The following is a 22,769-nucleotide window of genomic DNA, read 5'->3' on the forward strand; positions in this document are numbered from 1 at the left end:
TTGTGTAGAAAAGAACAAGACCCTACACACAATCCACCTTAGTCTACGTTGATATGCTGCTTGTTTTTTTGTACATAACTTTTGTATTGTTTATTCACCGTAGAGACAGCTATAGCTTAGTACTCTCTTTTGTCCAAAGAGAGTGTTTCCTTTTATCCATCAGTCCTTGTACAAGTTCATCTGAGTATATGAGCTCATTTGTACTCTTTGTATTAACACACAAAAACTCTGATTCATATTAATTACAATTCAATGAACTCAACTGCATTCTTCCGCATAATTCATCAATGTCTTCTACTTCCTGTTGCTTGTTTATAAACGCAACATGGTATCAGAGCATCAGGGATGAGGAGACTGATATCCATACTAAAGAAGAGCATTTACTGAGATCCAACCACCTGGGTACGATCTTCTGCCTATTTAAAGAACTGAAAACTTCATTCTTTTTCACTCAGTTCACTCCCACTCTTCTGCTGAATGCAATTTTACAACAAAAATCACTCAAACAAAAATGACAAACACCAACACCAATACACAACGAACAGATGATACATCTGAAACTAACACCAACAACACAATAATAACTCAATCCAATGCTTCTTTTGTCCTGGATCCCACTGACCCTCTCTACCTGCACCTTGCAGAGAGCACTCATCCTGTGGTGGTCGATACCAAACTATCTGGTATTGATAACTACCTTGAATGGAAGAGACAGATGGAACTTGCCATCTGTACAAAGAGGAAGCTGGGTTTTCTGACTGGAGTAGTGAAGAGACCAGTGAATGATCCACTGAAGGAAGCTGCTTGGGACACTTGCAACTCCCTTCTTATCTCCTGGATCATGCACAATGTTGAGAAACAGATCAAGAGATTTGTGACGTATGTCAAGACAGCAAAGGAAATCTGGGATTATCTTCAAACCCAGTTCCCTGTCAGCAATGGAGCAAGGAAGTTCCGACTTAACAAGGAACTGGATGACCTCTCCCAGGGAGATAAGTCCATCAATGAGTACTTTACTGAACTTAGAATCCTATGGCAAAGTCTTGACATGATGACTGATTGGCCACCTGTGACCCAAGTTACAGCTGAGATCAATGCTTGGCTATCTGCTCAACACAAGGAGCAGGATGAAAGGAAGCTCTTCCAGTTCCTACATGGCTTGAACTCTTCATATGCCATCATGAGAAGCCATGTGCTAATGATGAATCCTCTTCCTACTGTGGAGGAAGCTGCTGCCATCTTTCAACATGAAGAGGCTCAAAGGAGGAACTACAAGAGCGCTGAAAAGGTAGACAGTGACAACTCTGCTTTCTTTGCTGGACAGAGTGGACATCAGCTTGGAACTGAACCAGCTTCAAGAGGCTCACAGCAGGGACCTACTTGCCCTCTCTGCCCAAGAAAAGGTCATGTTAAGGAGATGTGCTGGAAAATAATTGGATACCCTGATGACCATCCTGTTTCTAAGAGGTTTCCTGAGAAATCTCAGTCATACAAGCTCAAGGCAGGCCAACAAGGATCTAGCTCAAAGGGATACAGATCTGGAATGAACAAAGGGAAACAAAACTCTTACCCTAGGTATGGCAAAGCTGCACACAATGCAGTTGCTGATGAACAGGGAGACATAGAAGGCTATATCACTCTCACTACTCAGCAATTTGAGCAGCCAGAAAGGCAAAGGTTCAAGTAATTATCCTGAAACTGAGGATGAAATGGAAGTAAACTTTGCTGGTATGGCTTCTATGAACTGTTACTATGTCTTAAACACTACTGCTGAATGGATAATTTACTTAGGAGCCTCAGATCACATGATTTCTGATTTGAATTCTCTGGAAAATAAAAGAGAACTAAAAATCAAACCTAAAATAACTCTACCAAATGGTGAAACAACACAGGTTTTACACATAGGAACCTATATGTTTGAAAATGGGATTCTTCTGAACAATGTGTGTTTTGTACCAGCATTTAGACACAATCTCTTATCTGTCCAAAAACTCACAAGGGATGAACATTGTTCTGTCATTTTTCATGAGAATTTGTGTGTCATACAGGACTCTCATACCAAGAGGATTAGGGGGCTTGGAAGAGCACACAAGGGTGTCTACTACCTATTAAATAATGTTAACAAAACTCACCCTAAGTTAGCCAGTGGTCACATCAGGATGAATGATCTTGCCTCATGTAATGTAGCACTTCCTTTTTTAAATTCTAGCCATGGACAGTCACCAGGTGGCATAATTTTCAACACTTGTAATGCACCTACTGACTCTTGTACTGATTTGCCTCCTATTAATGATAAAAATCCTGAATTATGGCATTTAAGATTAGGACATGCTTCTGATGGCAAATTGCAACACATTTCCAATATTTCTAAACTAACTAAACATAAATCCAAACTAGTTTGCATCACTTGCTCAATGGCCAAATAGACCAGGTTACCCTTTCCCACAAGACAAGACAAAACCACTCACATTGATGTGTGGGGGCCCTACAGAAAAGAAACCAGACACAAACACAGATACTTTCTGACCATTGTTGATGACTATTCAAGGGCTACATGGGTTTACCTTATGAAACACAAGTCTGAAGTAGCCTCCTTGTTGGTTCAATTTTATAAATTTGCCAAGAAACAATTTGGTAAGCCTGTCAAGACATTTAGATCTGATAATGCTCTGGAACTTACTGAAGGGGACAGCAAAAGATTTATACTATCCAAAGGCATCTGGCAACAAACCAGTTGTGTTGACACCCCTCAACAGAATGGTGTTGTTGAACGAAAACACAGGCACCTACTTGAAATAAGCAGGGCTATAAGATTCAGTTCAGGCCTCCCTTTGTCATTCTGGGGTGACTGTGTACTTACTGCAGCCTACATCGTCAACAGACTACCATCTGCTATCCTGAAGCACAAATCACCCTATGAAATACTGTTTTATAAAATTCCTGCCTATGACAGAATGAAGGTTTTTGGATGCCTGGTTATGGTGCACAATCCCACTAGAGATAAAGACAAGTTCCAACCCAGGGGAATACCCTGCATTTTCTTAGGATATCCCCTCTCTCAGAAAGGATATAGGGTCTATGACATTGTCAAGAAGACTACTTTTGTCTCTCGTGATGTCAGGTTCTTTGAGAATGTCTTTCCTTGCAAGCTCAAGAACTTTGCTCAGTTCATTCCAACCCTACAATCTGATGAACATCTCTCACCTATCTTGCCTTCACAGCAAGACACTTCTACTCTCATGGAACCAGAAACAACAGTGTATGTCCCTCCTTCCAGTGGGTCCTCTACCTCTCTGGATGCCACTCACTCCTCAGATGCTTCTCCCCCTGACACAGCTTCTATGCCTGCTCCTGAGGACGCTGAGCCCCTTGGCAGGCCAAGTAGAAACAGAAGGGCTCCAGGGTGGACAAATGACTACATAGTCAACAATCCTGTGATGGCCCCTACCACCATTGCCAATGTAGTCCAACTTCACTTGGAAAAACCATTTGCTGGACATGTATCTACTCATCTAACCTATCCTGATCCCACAACCTTCCAAGAGGCTATACAGGACCCCAAGTGGGTGGAAGCCATGAATCTGGAGTTAAAGGCTCTCTATGACAACAACACATGGATTCTTACAGATCTTCCAAAGGATAGAAAGGTCATTGGATGCAAATGGATCTTTAAAACAAAGCACAATTCTGATGGCACCATTGACAGGTACACAACTCGACTTGTCTGTCAGGGATTCAGGCAAATGCCTGGCATTGATTATGATGAAACTTTTGCCCCTATGGCCAAAATGTCCACAGTGAGAGCCCTCCTAGCTATAGTGTCCATGCAGAATTGGGAAACCTGCCAGATGGATGTGGCAAATGCCTTCCTTCATGGGGACTTGGTTAAAGATGTGTACATGAAGCCTCCCTTAGGCTATTCTGATGGTACACTCACCATACCTGGTCAGGGGGAGTATAGTCCACAGCTCACTGAAGGTAAAGTGTGTAAGCTTCTCAAATCTCTCTATGGACTCAAACAGGCACCTAGACAGTGGTTCTCTAAATTGTCCCAAGCTCTGCTCACTCATGGATTTAAACAGTCTCATGCTGATCACTCCCTATTTGTCAAACAAATCAATGGGAGCACCACTGTTGTACTCATCTATGTTGATGACATGGTTATAGCAGGGAATGATTCCTTCGAGATTCAAGCTCTTAAAGACCATCTCAACTCCACTTTCAACATGAAAGATCTAGGTGAACTTCACTATTTCCTCGGGATAGAAGTTGAGAGAAATAGTGCTGGAATTTTTATCTCACAAAGGAAATACACCTTGGATCTCTTACAATCTTTTGGCGTGGACAAATCAAGATCCATACAACTTCCCATCAATCCTGTTATTAAGCTTGAACCAGGCAAAGGCACACCTCTTCCCTCTCCTGACACATACAGACGACTGGTTGGTAAACTTATCTATTTGACCATTACCAGGCCTGATATTGCTTTCTCTGTCCAACTGCTGAGTCAATTCTTACAACACCCTACCTCTGATCATATGCAAGCTGCCAGGAGGGTGTTAAGGTATCTGAAGTCTGCACCAGGCCAGGGTGTCCTATTTGCCAGTAATTCTGCTGCCAAACTTACTGCCTACTGTGACTCTGACTGGCCTTCATGTGCATTCAGTCGAAAGTCCACTACAGGGTTCTGTATTCTCCTTGGTAACTCCCCTATTTCCTGGAAATCCAAGAAACAGACTATCGTATCCCGCTCTTCTGCTGAAACTGAATACAGAGCCATGGCCATGACTACTTGTGAAGTTACTTGGCTCTTTCAGTTACTGCAGGATCTTGGTCTCCAACACTTGGGGCCTGCTCATCTTAAGTGTGATAACCAGGCTGCTCTGGCCATTGCTGCAAACCCAGTATACCATGAACGCACTAAACACATTGAAGTGAATTGTCATTTCATCCGGGAAAAGATCCAACAAGGCCTTCTCACCACGTCCTATGTCAATACCAAAGATCAGGTAGCTGATGTTCTCACTAAGTCCTGCACTGTTTCTCAGCATCATCACTTATTATCCAAGATGGGAGTTTCATCAGGTATACACTCACATCTTGAGGGGGAGTGTAGAAAAGAACAAGACCCTACACACAATCCACCTTAGTCTACGTTGATATGCTGCTAGTTCAAGTACATAACTTTTGTATTGTTTATTCACCTATGGGTGTAGAGTCAGCTATAACTTAGTACTCTCTTTTGTCCAACAAAGAGTGTTTCCTTTTATCCATCAGTCCTTGTACAAGTTCATCTGAGTATATAAGCTCATTTGTACTCTTTGTATTAACACACAAAAACTCTGATTCATATTAATTACAATTCAATGAACTCAACTGCATTCTTCCGCATAATTCATCAATGTCTTCTACTTCCTGTTGCTTGTTCATAAACGCAACAAGATTGGTGGAGGGAAAGGGGAGTGCGAGTGAGAGACTGAGAGAGGAGTTTTTGTTGAGAAGGTGGACGGACATGTTTGGAGTTGGGGTGTTGGGTGGTGCGATTGTGCTCATCTTTTCGAACGAGCTAGGTAGGTTCAAATTATCGGTTTTCAAATCTCTTTGAAAAAGTTGGACATGAATATTCAATAAAAGTCATAAAGTAAGTTATTTTATTAGTTTCACGGGAGTAATATTTAATTATAATTAATTGAAAATTAACATCCTTGCCTCCTTGGTAATACTAGAGAAAAGGTTCTACTAACTTAACTTACATTTGGGAGTAATGTATTCGATAGAATTTTGATTCGTTTGGGTTGCTTTTTTTAATCATGGCTAGTATGGCCGTATGGTTGAGGAAAGAAAACCGAACTGGTTTTATATCTTGAAATTGAATTAAAATCTGAATTTATAAATTAAAATTTCAGTAATTTGGTTTTTGCTGGTTTATGTAATCGAAATGATATTTTTAGTCTAAATCTGTTTGGGAAAGTTTGATCTATCGGATTTATGCATACATGTCCCTTATACTTTGTTCATTCTCCTTGCTTACCTCTCTTTGGAGTTATTTTCGGGTACAAATCGCTTCTTCTAGAGTTTTTTGTATATTAAGCAATTTGTAGGGAAATGGAACAATCCAGGTCAATTCTTATTTAAATTTGAGTGAAAGAAGAAGTTAGGTGGACTCCACATATCCTAAAGGTGGGCCACGCCACGCGGAAGTCCCACAAATGCAACCTAGCAAACCCGACTCAAAGTGAAGAAAGAATGAAGTCCGCATGACTCAGATGTTGTCCTTCTTCCATACCGGCTTCCCTAGCGGGAAAGGAGGGAATAAATGAAGGAAGAAAAAGACTTGCGGGAACCTAGATCCCGTGTTTGATCCCGACCGGTCTAAAAATACATAATTGCTCTTTTATGGACACAATTTATTCAATCATAAACTTTTTTTCATAATTTTTCTATACTCTATCCCTCTCATCTAAATTGAAACCAAAATTCTCTTTAAATTCGCTCCTTTTAAACTTAATCAAATTCCACCAAAAAAATTTCAAATATAAAAATTTCAGACCTCAAATCAAACAAATAATTGCTTCATTTTATCGATAAAGTATATAACTATAAAATAAAGCTTTTTTAATAATTATTTTATTATTAAATGTTATAAAAAGTTATAAAATTGATTTTTTAATTGTATTTGCAATTTTAAGTACTAAAAATAATAATTTGTTAGAAATAACATATATTTTAATACAACAACTCTCCTATAGGACCGTCCTATAGTATAAGACTGGCCAAATTATAAAATTTAATTTAATTTATATTTCAATTTTATTTTAACAACTCGACATTTTATGATGAAATTAACACATTTAAATATACAAGTTATCAATCTTAAATTTTAGGTTATCAAAATAAAATATTTTTTTACAAATTTATTGAGTAATCTATTTGGGCATTTAGTTAGTGGACTAGTCTTATGAGTAAAATGGTCTCACACAACAATTTGTGATTTTAATAAACTTTTTGATTTACCTTTAACCCAACGGGTCAACCCATTTGGATAGAATTCCGAAACTAAAATAACAGGTGATTTCGAGTTCGGGTTAAACGGGTTGTCAGGTCAAACTTTCGGATCGGCCCAGAATTTAACCGGTCTGATCTACCCCAAGTTATCAACCCATTCTTTAATTTCGCAAAGAAAAACAATTGCTATCAGACACACTCTCACTGTGGTTCATTCCTTATCCAACCCAAATTGTGTCTCATCTTTTACACACTTGATTCATATTCACTCCTGGTAATCTCTCCTATCTCTTCTGCAAATTAATCTTCCATTTGTTAATGCTAAAACCTGTTTCTCTTTTATTTGACAGTGTAAATGTTGCATTACTTGTTGAAATGCATGTATCAAAGTGTTTACTTTACTATACAGTATTGTGTTTATGTGCCCAGATAGTGGGATTATTAATTTATAGAATTACATGTAAAAAGATTCAGTCTTTGGCTGTTTTTTAGGTGGGTAGTATTGTTAATTGCGAGGTGGCTGTTTTTTTTCTTCACAAATTCTTGTGTAAGGCAGTTTTACACTAACTTATGGTAAACCCGTCTTTACAAATTACACTAGACCAATTGATTAGGATATTTTAGAAGTGCAAATTTTTGTTGGGAAAGATTTCTTTTTTGTTTATTAGCAGTTGAAACACTTTTAGATTAGGCGGTGTTCTTTTTGACTTAATTTTTGCTCAATTTAGTTCATTAAAAGTTCAGTAGTTCAATACGGATCATACCAGTTCAGTTTGAATAACTTCAGGCCAAAAGAACAGGCTGTACTTGATAATCCTTGTAATTTCGAGCCTCTAGTTATTCTGGGAGTTCTATTTACCGCGTTAAATTGGGGTTGGTTCTTCCTCGGAAAATTCAGCTTATTTCTTGTTCATCATATGGTTGTGTGACTTTGTCCTATTTTGTGCTTTCAGTTCAAAACAATTCCGTTCAGTTCAGTTCACTTGCACATTTAACCTATTTTCATTTTGATTCGATTTTTTGATTTTCAGTGTAATATGGCTTGTTCCTCATCAGCGACATGGAGCATGGTAACTCTTAGGTCGGCGTTGCCTCCAGTTCCTTCTCGTCACCAGTCGCCCATTTTGGCTTCTTGTAATACTTCATCAAAGCCTCGTCTAGCGCTACGTTGTTCTAAGCCTCTTCTGCCTCAATATAATGGGCTCAATGCTCTTTGCCCCGCCCTTTCTTCATTCCCCAGCGGATTAGGTATCATCTGCTAACCTTAAAAATAGATCTCTATCAGGAAATTATTTGTTGGCGACTTTCTCTTGTTAATATTCATATATCATGTTGGAGAAATAATCTCATTAAATTTATCATCACGAGGAGACCTTGATGTGAATTTTGTTCAGATGCCCGGCAAAAAGATATGTAGTACTCCTATAAATGAACTGAAAATTTCCTCAGTTTTCCCGCACTGTTGTATTGCTTAGAGAATATGCTGTGTCATTTGATGACCATAATCCCATATCTTATAGAGTGTTCTGACTTGTAACGAAATGAAATTGAAGTTCGTTAATCTTGTGACACACCCTAATAAATCAGCACGTGATTGTTTTATTTTCTTTCTGCTGTGCTGTTTTCGTAATCTACAATCTACATTAAGGTGACACTTATGGCAGTATCTTCTCGCAGAGAAAGGTTTCGACAGTCTCTTCAAAATAATTGATAATGGAGGTCGAATCTTTGCCATGAGACATGGAAGGCGAGTTCCTAAACTAAACAGGCCCCCAGATCAGCGTCGTGCACTTCTCCGTGGGCTAACAACTCAGCTTCTGAAGCACGGGCGCATCAAGACTACAAGAGCAAGAGCAAGCGCTGTCAGGAAATATGTTGACAAAATGATTACCTTGGCCAAAGAGGGTTCACTTCACAAGAGAAGGCAAGCACTCGGATTTATCTATGAGAAGCAAATTGTTCATGCATTGTTCGCTGAGGTGCCAGATAGGTATGGAGAGAGAAATGGAGGATATACAAGGATCATTAGAACTCTTCCAAGGAGAGGGGACAATGCACCAATGGCATACATTGAGCTTGTTTAGGTACTCCACTGACTACTTGCCCTCTTTCTTAAACTTTCTACCAACTTTTGTGTAGGACTGAACCATAACTCTATGTTACTCAGACACTTCGTATTGCCTCGCATTCTTGTATAGACATGAATATGACATTAGACACTTCATTTTAAGCCAAAACATGATGAATTTCCACAAAATTGCCTAGCCGGCACTCGGAGTCTCGGCCACGTACCTGTGTTGAATATATTTCTGAATCTTATTAACATAGCTGTAGCATACTTCACTTCAACTCACTTCAGGGCTCATGATTCACAATCACTTAGTCTACTACAGGTGTTCAGTCATTTAGCTCGTATCTGCATTTTCTTAGCATTCTATCGTTATTTTTTTGTCATTTTCTAATTAATACTTCATAATTTATGCTTGAGTGAGACTGCTATGAGAGTCTAGTGTCTTGGATCTTCATTAGCTTTACTTCCTCGCCTCTGGCTGATGTCATGACAGGATTTATAATGCCGACTACCTCTTATTGCATTGTCGTTTTATACGTGTATATGATTAGCTTAAGAACCATATTTCGTATGCTGTGTTGTTGCCACTTGCTAACAAGGAACTAAGAATTTGTTGTCGTGCAACGCGGGTTTTCTAATTGCTTCTGAGTTGAGACTCGCGGTATTAGATGAATTGTATTTGGACTTAGCAGAAATACACATAACTTGTATAGTTGTATGAGACCATACCATTGTGAAGTGGTGCCAATGTTCCATAACTGATGAATATCAAAATTGAGTAATTATGAATGTCTCATGGTAAGATGGTCTTGTACATGACTTGACGGTAGAAAAACGGCCTAGGTTGGTTTCTAAAAGCTTACCCTCGTGTTTTTGACAGGCGTTTAAGTGCGGACAGGAGCACCGAGCACATGTTCCTGAAAGCTGACCATTTCTACGTTGAACGCTCAATTTTCAGACAGAGATCAGTTGCCAACATTATCATTGTATGACTAGTTTATATATGTATGTGCACGCTGCCGTTTTTTTGTATCTTTTGCTTATATGATATGAAAATGGTTTTTCTTGTATGCAAATTCTCATTTGTGACGGGATCTGACCCAAATGTGACCATTTTAATGAGAAAATGTGACCATTATTGAATAGGTAACATTTTAGAAGTGGTTACTATTTATAAAGTGGTCACATTTAGCCCTCCATTACTTCCTTCCGCCACTGGTTGGCACCGTATTATGTGACTTGACGGTGTTGAGGAAGCAAGTCGAAGGATAAGCCAGTGTCTTTGAACTTCTGTTGTATCATCATATCCATCTTTTCCGCCATAAGAGGAGTAAAATGATTAGTCCAGTCTCCAACCTGGCCATTCCTGAAGAAAAATTTAGTGTCCAAATCCTGGTGGATTACCACTCCACCCTTATTAACTTGTAATTCCTTGAGGTTTTTTAAGCTGCAGAGGTTAATAATTTGGGTTATTACGCCTTCAGTTTCTTCCTTGGAAGAAAAGGACATTCCTATAAACTCCGCCAACCTCTTTAGGTTCTTGACGGGATCATTTTTCAGATCCTCGTACTTGAGAAACAACACCTTCTCTGGTTGCGCAACACTTATTTTCCAATACTCGAGCACATGGTCGAAGTAAGGCCCAAAAGGGTACCTCCCTTGGCAAAAATCCTCGAAGAACTCTTGGAACGACGGAGGAAGGATCTCCGTATTCTTTTTCATGATGGACAATAAAAAATGATAATGGGACACAAGCATGTCTAAAGGGTTTCGGGTTACGTACACGATCTTTGCCTTAGATACCCGGATGGAATCGGGTAGCAAGGTATATGGCAAGTGGGTACTTAAAAGTCGAGGTTTAGAGGTTTCACCAAGATGGTCGTTATTATGGTTCAAGTGATGGTGATAGTCAGACTCATCGGCATAAATATGAGTCTCGAGGCCATGCACGAGCGCATGCGGGTTATGGTTAAGCAATGGACTTTGGTTTATGGGGTGGTTTGTCCGGTTTACGACCGAAAACAACAAAGATTTCAACCAAGTTGTACCAGTTTTTTGGAGGCCACCGATGATAAGATCGGTGTCTTTAGCAATGAAGTTTCGTTGACATTTGAGAGTACTCTTAAGAAAGTATCTTTCACACCAAAAACCTTGATAGTTAAAAATTGGCCAATCTAACCTCAAAAATACAGCTTTTGGGAGGCATTTTATCAGCTCATCAACTTCTTCTTCGGATACTGTTGTTTCTTTCTTTAAGTCATTTTCGCTCATTGTATGTGGAATTGTAGATGTAATTTTAATGGTGAAATCACTCAGGGTCGGATTTGGAATTTATTTGATATGTAAGGGTAGTACAGTTTCAAGTGGGACACATGAGCATGCATGCGGCCCAAGAGCATGTGGGTGCATGCATGAGCCAAAGTGGAAGCAACATGTGGTGAAGACATGCATACATGGCTCGATAGCATTATTTGTTGGTCAAAAGGTCATTTATTAATAAGATTTGATGATGTTTGGAGTGCCTAGAAATTGAGGTTGCATGGTGTGGAGTTTTCAGATGATCCTTGATTAGAGTAGAGGATTGTTAGAATGCAAATTCAAATCTTAGCTAAGTGATATTAATAGGAAATAAATATAATTATTGGACTTCAATCATTATCTTAAGGTTTTGGTTGAGATGGTTTATCTATCATGGTATCAAGTCTCCTTCCTTCCCTCTTCTCATTATAAGACTTTTGCGAAGATCCTTAAAAACAAATCATCGAGAATTTGGCCCAAAACGTATAATATCGTACTAATGTGGACTAGAAAGTAGAGACTAGAGGTCGACGACGCAGTTGGGGGCCACATGTAGAACTGCGTATTAATTTAGCTAACAGGAGCCAGTCTGCCAGGGTAACTATCTGTCTGCATGCATTGCTGCATTAGTGCGTCTTGCTTCAGACCACTGTTTTTGGTCTGAAATAAGACGGACAACATGTTATTATTTGATAGTAAAATGTTTATATTTTTCTGATAACATGTTACCATTATTTTTCCCATTATTTTCAGGGTAAAAAGTGACACCTCTAGTAATAACATTTTCTAAATTCACTGCTTACATTCTCTTAAGAAATGACAATATTTTGTCGGTCTTATTTCAGACGAGAAAACTGTCCATCTGAAATAAGATTTTGCGTTGCTACATATATGCGTTAATAACTTTGGCAAGTGTTTTGGGTTTTCTCTTGAATCTATGTCCGTGCACATGCATAGGTTGTACATACACTTACTCTCAAAGTGTATAGACTCCATATATACCAATCTTTTGTTTATTTTTTTTTTATTTTTTTTTTTTATTTTTTTTTTTATTATTCTTTTATAAGAAATATTATAATTAAAGTCAAACAAATAATTATGACAAAGGAAGTACTTGAGAGTATTATCTTTATAGCACGCTTTAGCTTACCATTTACTTACTCCCTCCATTCAACTCCACTTTACGTGTTTGTTTTATCACGTTTGTCAACGCGATTTTTACGCGGTAAATATCTTTAGCTATGTATTTGCAAAAATTATAAAAGTTAAATATTTTTAATGTACTCTTAAAGACGAATCAAATAAGATCCCACATGAATATATTTTAACTTATATATCGAGAGAAAACTGAAGTTAAATGTCCGCTTGTGAATAGTGTGGAAAAGAGAAACCTGCAAAGTGGAGTTGAATGGAGGGAGTATATCACATCTGCACCATATGTACTTGGGAGTAATAGAACTATAGACAATCGATAATCAATTGGTTTGTTGATAAGCTAATGTTTGTTGACCCGAGACCTTTTGTAATCTGAATGCACCATCTTTATAACTTGCTTTTGTTAGTAAATATTTTCTCCCATTTAAGCTAAAGGTAACAGTGTAACACGTATTTTTTTGGCACTATTCATGAGCGTAGAGAATCTTTGATATTATTCTTAATCTATAAAGCAAAATTTAAACATGTGAGAACTTGTTTGATTTATTGTCCTGAATGTTTCTCCCTCTTATTCACTATAACACAAATGTTACACATTGGTTTTTGAGGAGTTTTTAAGAGGAATGAGATTTGTAGTGAAAATGAAGGATATTGAAAGTAAGAGAGAAGATGTTAGAGAATAGAAGGGAGTATTTAGAATATCAAATTTATTTTTAATAATGTGTAACCAAAGAAATTTATATTGTAAAACGTGCCTCGACAAGTTTGATAAAACAACTTTTAGCTTTGGTTTGGATGGAAGAGAGCAATATCTTTTGTATTTTATATTTGTTCCTGTTGGAAATGTTGCTTCAAAAGAAGCTCTTTTTATCCTACATTGGTAGAAAAAGCTACAATATTATAGTTTATAAGCGATCACTTGGTTTATACTACTAATATGTGTAGTAGTAAAAGGGCTTCTTTTGGATCACTTATTCTCTATACTCTTCTGCGCAATTTCCGAGATTGATTGCTCAGTCTTCTATTATTGACCACAAAACTCGATCTTCGTTCTAAACCAAATGAGGTTTATCTAATGCCACATCACTCAACACACAAACTTCTCTTACAACAATAAACAAATCTCATAAATATAGACAAACCTATACAAAATTGTAACCATTACTTCTCTTACAACAATAAACAAATCTCATAAATATAGACAAATCTATACAAAATTGTAACCATTCTCATCTATGAACCTCAACCTCAACCACCATACCCAACAATGGAGAGGTTTGTCAACAAACCTCTAAAAAGTACACAAACTTATTGATTATTCGGTTGCTAGGTGCTGTGCCTTACCAATTACCCGAGTAAACCATATAAAAAGGACCCAAATTATGAGAAAAGAAAGCTTTAAGGACCCCAATTATAGATGTGAGGTTTTAAGGACCTCAGTTGTACTATTGCCCATTCCAAGTTGACGCCGTTACCTTTAATTTCATAATCAAAGATTAAAAGTACACCTTGACATTAAGAACTCAGCTCCCTTTTTTTTTTTCTTACATTCTAATACAATGTAGCACAAGTTTTACGACAATATTTAAGACATGCAAATGCAGCTCCATGTAAAAAGATTGTTTTCGATTTGAACTTATCAGACTTGTTTTTTTTACTGTTATAAACCATAAATCTTGAGTTCTTGGACTATGAACTCAGAATCTGGACCAAAAATCTATAAACGCGATTGATCGACTCCATTTTAATATGCCTCGTTATTTTAGGATTAAATCCGTCTCCAGAGTCCAGACGCTACTCGATAAGATAAAGATAATTTTATATTATATCTGAATGTATTAAATATAAAAGAAAAATAATGATCTAATGTTAGTAATTATATCACTTAAAATTTATAAGACATGTACATTAAATATAAAATATGTTTTCAAAAGATTTTTTCCCCAAAATAAGCTTCAAATACAAAGGAATTAACGAAATGGGGATCACTTGAAAGAAATTACCTAAAATGGGTCGACGTAGGATAGATATGCACAAAAACATGCCACGGAATAAATCACTTGAAATAAATGACTAAATGAATGAGACACAAAAAAAATGGAATAGGAACATAAATGAATAACACAGAAGAATATTTATTAGCGAACTAAATATACAAGATATATAATCAGATTATTTTATGGTTTAATCACCCAAAATACTCATTATCCACTCGTAAACCATTAACCGACTTTAAACACAAAATATTCAATATTCTTTGTTAACTTGTGGTCTCTTTTGTGATAGGTCACAAATTGTGACGGAGGAAATGTGACAATTTTATGATAAAATATAACTGTTCCGGGTGTAATTCCAGAGCAAGTATTGTTACCACCCGCGGCTTGTAGAATGATGTCTTGAGTTGAATCCTTCTTGCCTTAATCGTTCCTCTCGGCCTCTCCTGCAACAATGAACGAACTGAGGGCTTGGCTTTGTGCCAAGCGTACTCACTCCGACGCTCAAGTCAGTAAACTTAAAGGATTAAGTTGTGTTACTTGGCTAAGTATGTATTGTAGAGAGATAAGGAAGATATTACCAGGTGAATAGTGTATTTAGGTTAAGTTGTGGATCCTTTCCTCAATGAAGGTTGAGGAGTATTTATAGGCTTTCACCTTTTGTCACGTAGTGGCCAAGTGGCCAAGTGGCTAGCAGGTGGAAAGACCGTTCTACCCTCGGCCGATGGAACCATGGCAGGCCGGCCGAGGGGCCTTGGATATGAGTACGCGGATATGTGTCCCGGTGGCTAGTTCTGGCCGAGACCCAAGAGACAGCCGATGGGTCGATCGGCTAGGGTTTGTCTAAGTCGTTGACTTTGTGGATTTCTTTGACTTCTCGATATGTTGACAGTATTGGTGCAGAATATGCCCCATCAATAACTATTTATAAATTCTTATTTTTAAATAATAGTTATATTTTATCGTAAAATGGTTACATTTTTCGTCACAAATGAGAATTTATGCCTTGCCAATTACAAGGAGCGAATAGTAGTGGGACCGTATGGATGAATGAAGAGAGAATTAGAGAGAATTATCAAACAAAATGTAAATAGTTAACGGAAGTCCAACGTAAATGGATGGGAGGTCCTTATAGCTTGTCCTTTATAAATGAGGTCCTTAAAGCTATCATCTTCAATAGTTGAGTCCCTTGTTCTAATACTTTACTACTCCCAGTTACCCTTAGGCCTTACCTCTCCTTCCTTGCTACCCACCACCGAGGCTGCCTCCTCTGCCTCTCCTCTGTCCCCTGTTAACACAATTCAAAAACCGATGGACTCTCGGGGTTTTTCTAATTGCTTCTGAGTTGAGACTCACGGTATTAGATGAAATTGTATCTGGTTAGCAGAAAACGCACAATATTGATTTCTAAATTCTTACCCTTGTGTTTTTGACAGGCGTTTTAAGTGCGGACAGGAACACGAGCACATGTTCCTGAATGCTGACGTAGTCTACGTTGAGCGCTCAATTTTCAGACAGATGCACCAACATTGTCATTATATGACTAGTTATATGATGGATCTTTTGCTTTATGATATGAAAATAGTCTTTCTTCTTGTATATCTTGATCCAGGAAGGTGACAAATTCCGTGTTTTTGTGATCGGGTTTTATTTATTTGTACACCCGTTAAAGCCAACCCATTCCGAAGAACATTATAAGCAAGGTACTTTTAACAGATACGTACAAAATTGATTGAAATATAAAAACTAGTTACCGTGGCTATCTCAATTGAAGAACTACTCTCTCCATTTCATAACAAGGTCAGTTCATACTCCCAATAGCACAAGAATTAAGGCACGCGAGAATCAGTGGAAGAAAATGCAAATCGAGAAATATGTGGGACTACATATCATTGTAACTACAAATAACAGACATAAACAAAAGTGCAAATTTTATTGTAAAAAGAAAACTGAATCTTATTGCGAGATATATGGAGTAATACAAAGATGGAGTTTAAAGCACACAATATCAAAGAGAGAGGGAAATAAATATTACGAAATTACATTCTTATTTTTATTTTTGTCTAAACCCCTACTAGCCCCCATTACTTCCGCCAGTGGGCGGCACCGTGTTATGTGACTTAAAGCTGTTGAGGAAGCAAGTTGAAGGATAAGCCGGTACCTTTGAACTTGTGTTGCATGATTATATCCATCTTTTCCACCATAAGAGGAGTAAAATGATTACTCCAATCTCCAACCTGGCCATTCCTGAAGAAAGATTTCTTGTCCAATAAGTCGTTGATTACGACCCCGTTCTTATTAACCTCTAATTCTTTGAGATTTTTGAAGCTGCACAGGTTAATTATTTGGGTTATTACACCTTCAGTTTCCTCCTTGGAAGAAAAGGGCATACCTATAAACTCCGCCAACCTCTTTAGGTTCTTGACGGGATCACTCTTCAAATCCTCGTACTTGAGAAACAACACCTTCTCTGGTTGCGCTATGCTTATTTTCCAAAACTCAACCACGTGGTCGAAATATGGTCCAAAAGGGTACTTACCTAGGCAAAAATCGTCGAAGAAGTCTTGGATTGGAGGAGGAATGAAATCGTCCTCCTCGGTTGTTTTCTTTTTCATGATGGACAATGTAAAATAATATTGGGATACAAGCATGTCTAAAGGGTGTCGTGTTATGTACACGATCTTTGCCTTAGATACCCGGATGGAATCGGGTATCAAGGCGTATGGCAAGTGGGTGCTTAAAAGCCGAGGTTCACCTAGATGAGTCAGGTTCAGGTTCAGATAGTCGGTCTGATCCGCGTAAATATGAGTCTCAAGCCCATGCACAAGCGCATGGGGGTTATGGTTAAGCAATAAGCTTTGGTTAACGGGGTGGTTTACTCGCTCTACAACCGAAAACAACAAGGATTTCAACCAAGTTGTACCGGTCTTTTGGAGGCCACCGATGATGACATCGGTGTCTTTAGCAATGAAGTTCCGTTGAGACTTGAGAGTACTCTTAAGAAAGTATCTTTCACACCAAAAACCTTTATAGTTAAAAATTTGCCTATCATTCCCCAATAATACAGCATTTGGAAGCCATTTTACAAGATCATCAACTTCTTCTTCGCTTACTTCAACTTCTTTGTTTACAACATTTTGACTCATTTTGTATTTGTGGATGTATTTCTCAATTCTGACTACCACTACTCTTAGGGGACTGGATTATTATATATGTAGACACAAATTTTCACTTGTAATGTCGTGACGGCACTATTCCGTTGTAAGCTTCTGACCTCTCTCATAAGGAACAAGTGAAAAAGCAAGTGAGAGAGCAAGTAAAAGTGGGTCTATGAGAGGTCACAAACCTCTGACGGTCACAAACAAGACGATCTAATATGTAAAAGAGTCGATTGATCCACTTGCCCTACAAAATATATTGTAGTAGTTTACTTGACTTCATATCTACATTTGGTCAAAGATATCTTGAACGATACGAGAAATCTCTTGGTATCATTAAAAATTTAAATATTGGTTCTTCCTCTTTTTTTAGTCTTTGTGTCAAAATCAAAGGTAAACAAATAACTAGGACGGAGACTCAAGAGAGTATCAATTAATGACTTGACAAATTTTGATGGATTGGTCTTTTTCGAAGCAGGTAGGTATATCCGTCTTAAAACTAAAATTGGTTAAATAATACGCTACTTGAGTAGATTTGACAAGTTTTTTTTGCTAATTCTTCATTTTGGCGTATTTAAGTTTGGTTCATAGATGGGTAATTTCTAAATAATATAATGTGAGTTCGGGAAGTACGGAGAGTACGCTTGCATAATTATTACGGAATTACGGTATAGTTTTCGTTCAAATAACTATGACGGGGTTGAATCTGGTTGAATTTATGAAGAGTAACAACTGATCAAGGATACATTCTCCCCTTTTTCCCCTTCATATCTATATAATAGACATGAGGAATGTGAAGAAAAGACACAAAAAAATAATCTCTGATTTTCTGCATCATAGAACAACCTAACAATCTACACACAATTTAATTTACGGAAAATTCACGTGGTACCCTCGAATTTTGCCATTTTGTACGTGGTACCCAACTTTTTAAGTTTGTGCACATAATATCCTTGAGATTTGATTTTCAAGCACAACACGCCATTTTTATCGTTTTTTAAATTTTCAATTGAGCATAAATCATAAACCAAAAATCGGAATTGACTAATTTTTTTTTTTCAAATTGATTATCTCCTCGAGATCTATAAATTGATAAAACGAAAATGGTCATTCGGAAGTTTATCATCGAAAATATGGTTGATTTAAGATTTCTGTTTTAAAAAACCCCATAAAATATCAGTCGACAATTTTTTTTTCCTCAAATCGTAGGTTATGACGAGATAATCATTTTAGAAAAAAAAATTGGCCGATTCTGAATTCCGGTCTCGGAGTTATGCGCAATTGTATTTTTTTCTAGCGACAAAAAGGGCATGTTGTGCATGAAAATCAAACATATAGGGTATCATGTACACAAACTTAAAAAGTTGGGTACCACGTGCAAAATGGCAAAGTTTGAGGGTACCACGTGAATTTTCCGTTTAATTTAACCCCCGTTGTATGTACAATTTACAATAAGATTGTAGCATTAAAGGCATATTGGTGTAGTGCTATTTCAAGTTTTCAACCGTCAGGAAGTGCTTTTTCAACTTCAAGGTTATGGGTTCAAATCCTAGTGTTATCTCTTTTTCCCTTTTTTTACTCATCATATATGTTTTCTTTTCACATATTAATCATTTATCTTTTTAATTTTCTACTTTGTTTTCATTTATAGTCTTCTACAAAAATTTAAGAAGTTGTTTTTTATATTCAACAATAAAGAATACTCACTTCATTCTAATTTTATTATCTCCTCCCCATCTAAAGTTATTCTAAAATCATCGTCTTCTTTATAAATTTAGTAAAAAAAAAGTTTATTTAAATTTAAGAGGCAATGTTGATATTTTGTCACTTTTAATTTACTTATTTTAGTAAACATATAAAATTTATCTTTTTAATTTTCTACTTTGTTTTCATTTACGGTCTTCTACAAAAAATTAAGTTTTATATTCAACCATAAAGAATACTCACTTCATTTTAATTTTATTATCTCCTCCCCATCTAAAGTTATTCTAAAATCATCGTCTTCTTTATAAATTTAGTAAAGAAAAAGTGTATTTAAATTTAAGAGGCAATGTTGATATTTTGTCACTTTTAATTTACTTATTTTAGTAAACATATAAAATTGTTTTTGTTGAGAGCAAAATTTTAATCATTCTTTAAGGTGAAAAAAAAAAATCAGAAACTCGAACCCCCATTGTTACTATCCTAGAAACGCCACTGGTCACTTGTGATTCTCTATACATTCTACTTTTTATCTTATCTATCCACGTGAATGATACTTAACCCGTCACAAGCTTGTGACGAAAATATTCGTCACAAATTAGACCTATTGTAAAGGGATTTAAGGAAATAACATTTTATAACATTACTATAAATTATAGAATCCATTTTTGAAATAATGGTCAAAAATAAAATATTTGTCGTTTTGGGTCGGTTTTGAAAATATTTGTCAATATGGTGTCCACGTAGGCTCGGGATTTCTGGACCTAAAACACGCCACTACAAATGGCGTGTTTATAATGAGTAGGGAAAGAAACTTCATTAAAAAATGGACTAAAACAAACACGCCATTGGGAATGGCGGGTTTCGGAGGGGAAACACGCCATCCCCTATGGCGTGTCTTGTGTAATTTTTTTTTTTTTTTTTTTTTTTTTTTTTTTTTTTAAGTTTAGTCAGTTGAGTTAAAAAATTGTTGTAAAGACACGCCACTACTAATGGCGTGTTTCCTTCACAAAACACGCCATTAGTAGTGGCGTGTTTCAGGTCTAGAAATCCCGAGCCTACGTGGACACCATTTTGACAAATATTTTCAAAACCGACCCAAAAGGACAAATATTTTATTTTTGACCATTATTTCAAAAATGGACTCTAAATTATAGGACAGCGTATTAGTTTAGTTCACATGAGCATGTCTCTCTGTTGCCTTGCATGCGCCTTGGTCCGGCCGCGCACATGGATATAACTTGATTTCGAGGACCGTGACCTGAATTTGATTCTTGCCAGTGTTACAGTATTAGTTTTGTGAAATAATTAATGATTTGATTCGATTCTCGATTTCTCGTCAATAAGCATATTTAAGTAATTAAAGAATAAGCTCTCGTTAGTAGGAAGAGCAACGTTGGTTAAGTCGAGTTTGTCAACAATAGCCAGTTATAGAATGCAGACAGCTAAAATTTTGAGGACATTTTGTGACACCATTGATAGAAAATCTCGTCGTTTTTTATGGGGAGGGAATGTGGACTAAAACGTGATGCTTTAAGAAAAATGCGAATTAAACGTACAAATGGACTGTTAAAAAGTGATCGAAATTGCGTGATTTGTATATGACTTGAACAAAGCACTAAACCAAGATTCAACCGTAAGAGTTAATCCAAGCACAAAACAAAGGATTGACCTAACTCCAAGCACTTAGCAATAAAGGGGTTTCTAGCACAAAGCAAAGAATTAAAGTAGAAAACTAGGTTTTCAAACTTGTGTTTTTATCTCAATCAAATCTGAATGTTCTCAATAGGTTTGCTTGGTTTATATAGATCAAAACAATTCAATCTTATCCATCCAAATTACATCTAAGGACCACAAGGATCTGCAAAATGAGACCAACAAAAACGGCCAAAAGGCCTTACAAATCTGAAATGATAAAGCATAAAGTAAAAAGTATCAAGTAGATGAGCTAATAAGGACAATCATCCTTGTTTGCTTGCTCTTGCTTATTTAATTATAAGGTGGACTTCTTGGGGCCGCACATGGACCATATGGAAGGGTAATAAGTCCCAAATGACAGCAAAAAGAATCCATAGAGCTTGCTTGATCAAATGAGGAAGGTTGAAAGCGACATTGTACTTGCTCCTCCAAAACCGCACCAAGTGATAGCTTGGAAGTGTCCTTAAGCTAATTTCTGATATGATCATTTTTAGGGCACAATCTCCTAGACAAAAATGTTCAAGACTCTCCCAAATGATCATATTGACCGGTGGTTGCATGACTTAGGCCGTGGTTGAGACCTTGGACCTCAAATTGGAAGCGGGTCCAAAACCAGGTGAGTTCATGAAATTTCGCTTGTGTGATTTTCGTTCCAATCTCTCCCTCTTGAAAAGGATTTGTCCTCAAATCCTCGACATTGTTATCTTCAATCTCTTCATAGTAAGGGCTCAAATCACCAATATTGAAAGTGCCATGGACTCCATATTCTCTGGGGAGATTAATCTTGTATGCATTTGACCCGATTTTTTGAAGAACGTCGAATGGGCCATTAGCTCTAGGCATGAGCTTATTCTTCCTTTTTTTTTCTTTAAATCTCTCATTTCTCAAGTGTATCCATACAAAATCTTCGGGCTCAAAGCTCTTGGCTTGCTTAGGACCCTTAGACCTCGCCTTATAAGCTTCATTACTCTTCTAAATTTGCTTCTTAACTTGAGCATGGATATGGAGCATTTGTTCAACTCGTTTCTTGGCACCATAGTCAATTGAACTCCTCTTGATAGGACTCAAATCAGTAGGCATCAAAGGGTTTGTGCCATAGACAACTTCAAACGGTGAATTTCCCGTGGCTGTGGAGGGTGCTCGGTTGAAGGCAATCTCGGCTTGAGTTAGTTTGAGGTCCCAATCGTTCAATGACTTACCAACCGTGCATCTAAGGATCATCCCTAAGGTCTTGTTGGTAGCCTCCGGTTGCCCATCAGTTTGAGGGTGATAGGAGGTGCTAAATAATTACAGCCTTGTCTTGAGTAGCTTCCATAATGTTCTCCAAAAAATGACTCATGAACTTTGAATCCATATCCGAGACAATGACTTAGGAACACCATGGTGCTTGACCACTTATTTGAAATACAGCTCCGTCACACTAGTTGCATCTTCGGTTTTCTTGCAAGCAATTAAGTAAGCTATTTTGTTAAACCTATGCACAACCACCATGATTGTATCCTTTCCTTTTGGAGTTCTTGGTAGAGCAACAATGAAATCCATGCTTATGTCTTCCCATGGCTGATTTGGAACGGGTAGAGGAGTGTAAGGGCCTGTTTGGAAGTAAGACTTCGATTGTTGGCAAGGAGCACACCTCTTGATCACATCTTGGACATCCCCAATCATCTTAGGGCAATAGAATTTCCCTTG

General features: G+C 37.3%; 3 protein-coding genes across 6 annotated transcripts; 1 reads left to right on the plus strand and 2 right to left on the minus strand.

Moving 5' to 3' along the window:
- Nucleotides 1–7,161: 7,161 nt before the first annotated feature.
- Nucleotides 7,162–16,038, plus strand: LOC141653236 (large ribosomal subunit protein bL17c). Of its 4 annotated transcripts, none has more exons than XR_012547362.1 (4): nucleotides 7,162–7,279; nucleotides 8,037–8,253; nucleotides 8,683–9,269; nucleotides 16,013–16,038. XR_012547362.1 is itself a non-coding variant. In XM_074460940.1 (4 exons), exons 2-3 carry the CDS (start codon nucleotides 8,043–8,045, stop codon nucleotides 9,087–9,089), a joined length of 618 nt encoding a protein of 205 aa, XP_074317041.1. In that variant the 5' UTR covers nucleotides 7,162–7,279; nucleotides 8,037–8,042; the 3' UTR covers nucleotides 9,957–10,146. The 4 variants fall into 4 exon arrangements, 2 of the variants coding, with proteins under 2 accessions (XP_074317041.1, XP_074317040.1); XR_012547361.1 differs by having other exon boundaries at nucleotides 8,683–9,235; nucleotides 15,979–16,038; XM_074460940.1 differs by lacking the exon at nucleotides 16,013–16,038 and adding an exon at nucleotides 9,957–10,146 and having other exon boundaries at nucleotides 8,683–9,089.
- On the minus strand, nucleotides 10,307–10,798 carry LOC141651229 (cytosolic sulfotransferase 6-like). Its single transcript, XM_074458948.1, has one exon. It carries the CDS (start codon nucleotides 10,796–10,798, stop codon nucleotides 10,307–10,309), a length of 492 nt encoding a protein of 163 aa, XP_074315049.1.
- A 605-nt stretch (nucleotides 16,039–16,643) lies between the features above and the next one.
- On the minus strand, nucleotides 16,644–17,669 carry LOC141651231 (flavonol sulfotransferase-like). Its single transcript, XM_074458949.1, has one exon. The coding sequence runs from the start codon at nucleotides 17,667–17,669 to the stop codon at nucleotides 16,644–16,646; it is 1,026 nt and encodes a 341-aa protein (XP_074315050.1).
- Between the last annotated feature and the right edge of the window lie 5,100 nt (nucleotides 17,670–22,769).

This window comes from Silene latifolia, chromosome 4, assembly GCF_048544455.1.
Source record: "Silene latifolia isolate original U9 population chromosome 4, ASM4854445v1, whole genome shotgun sequence".
Taxonomy (NCBI): Eukaryota; Viridiplantae; Streptophyta; class Magnoliopsida; order Caryophyllales; family Caryophyllaceae; genus Silene; species Silene latifolia.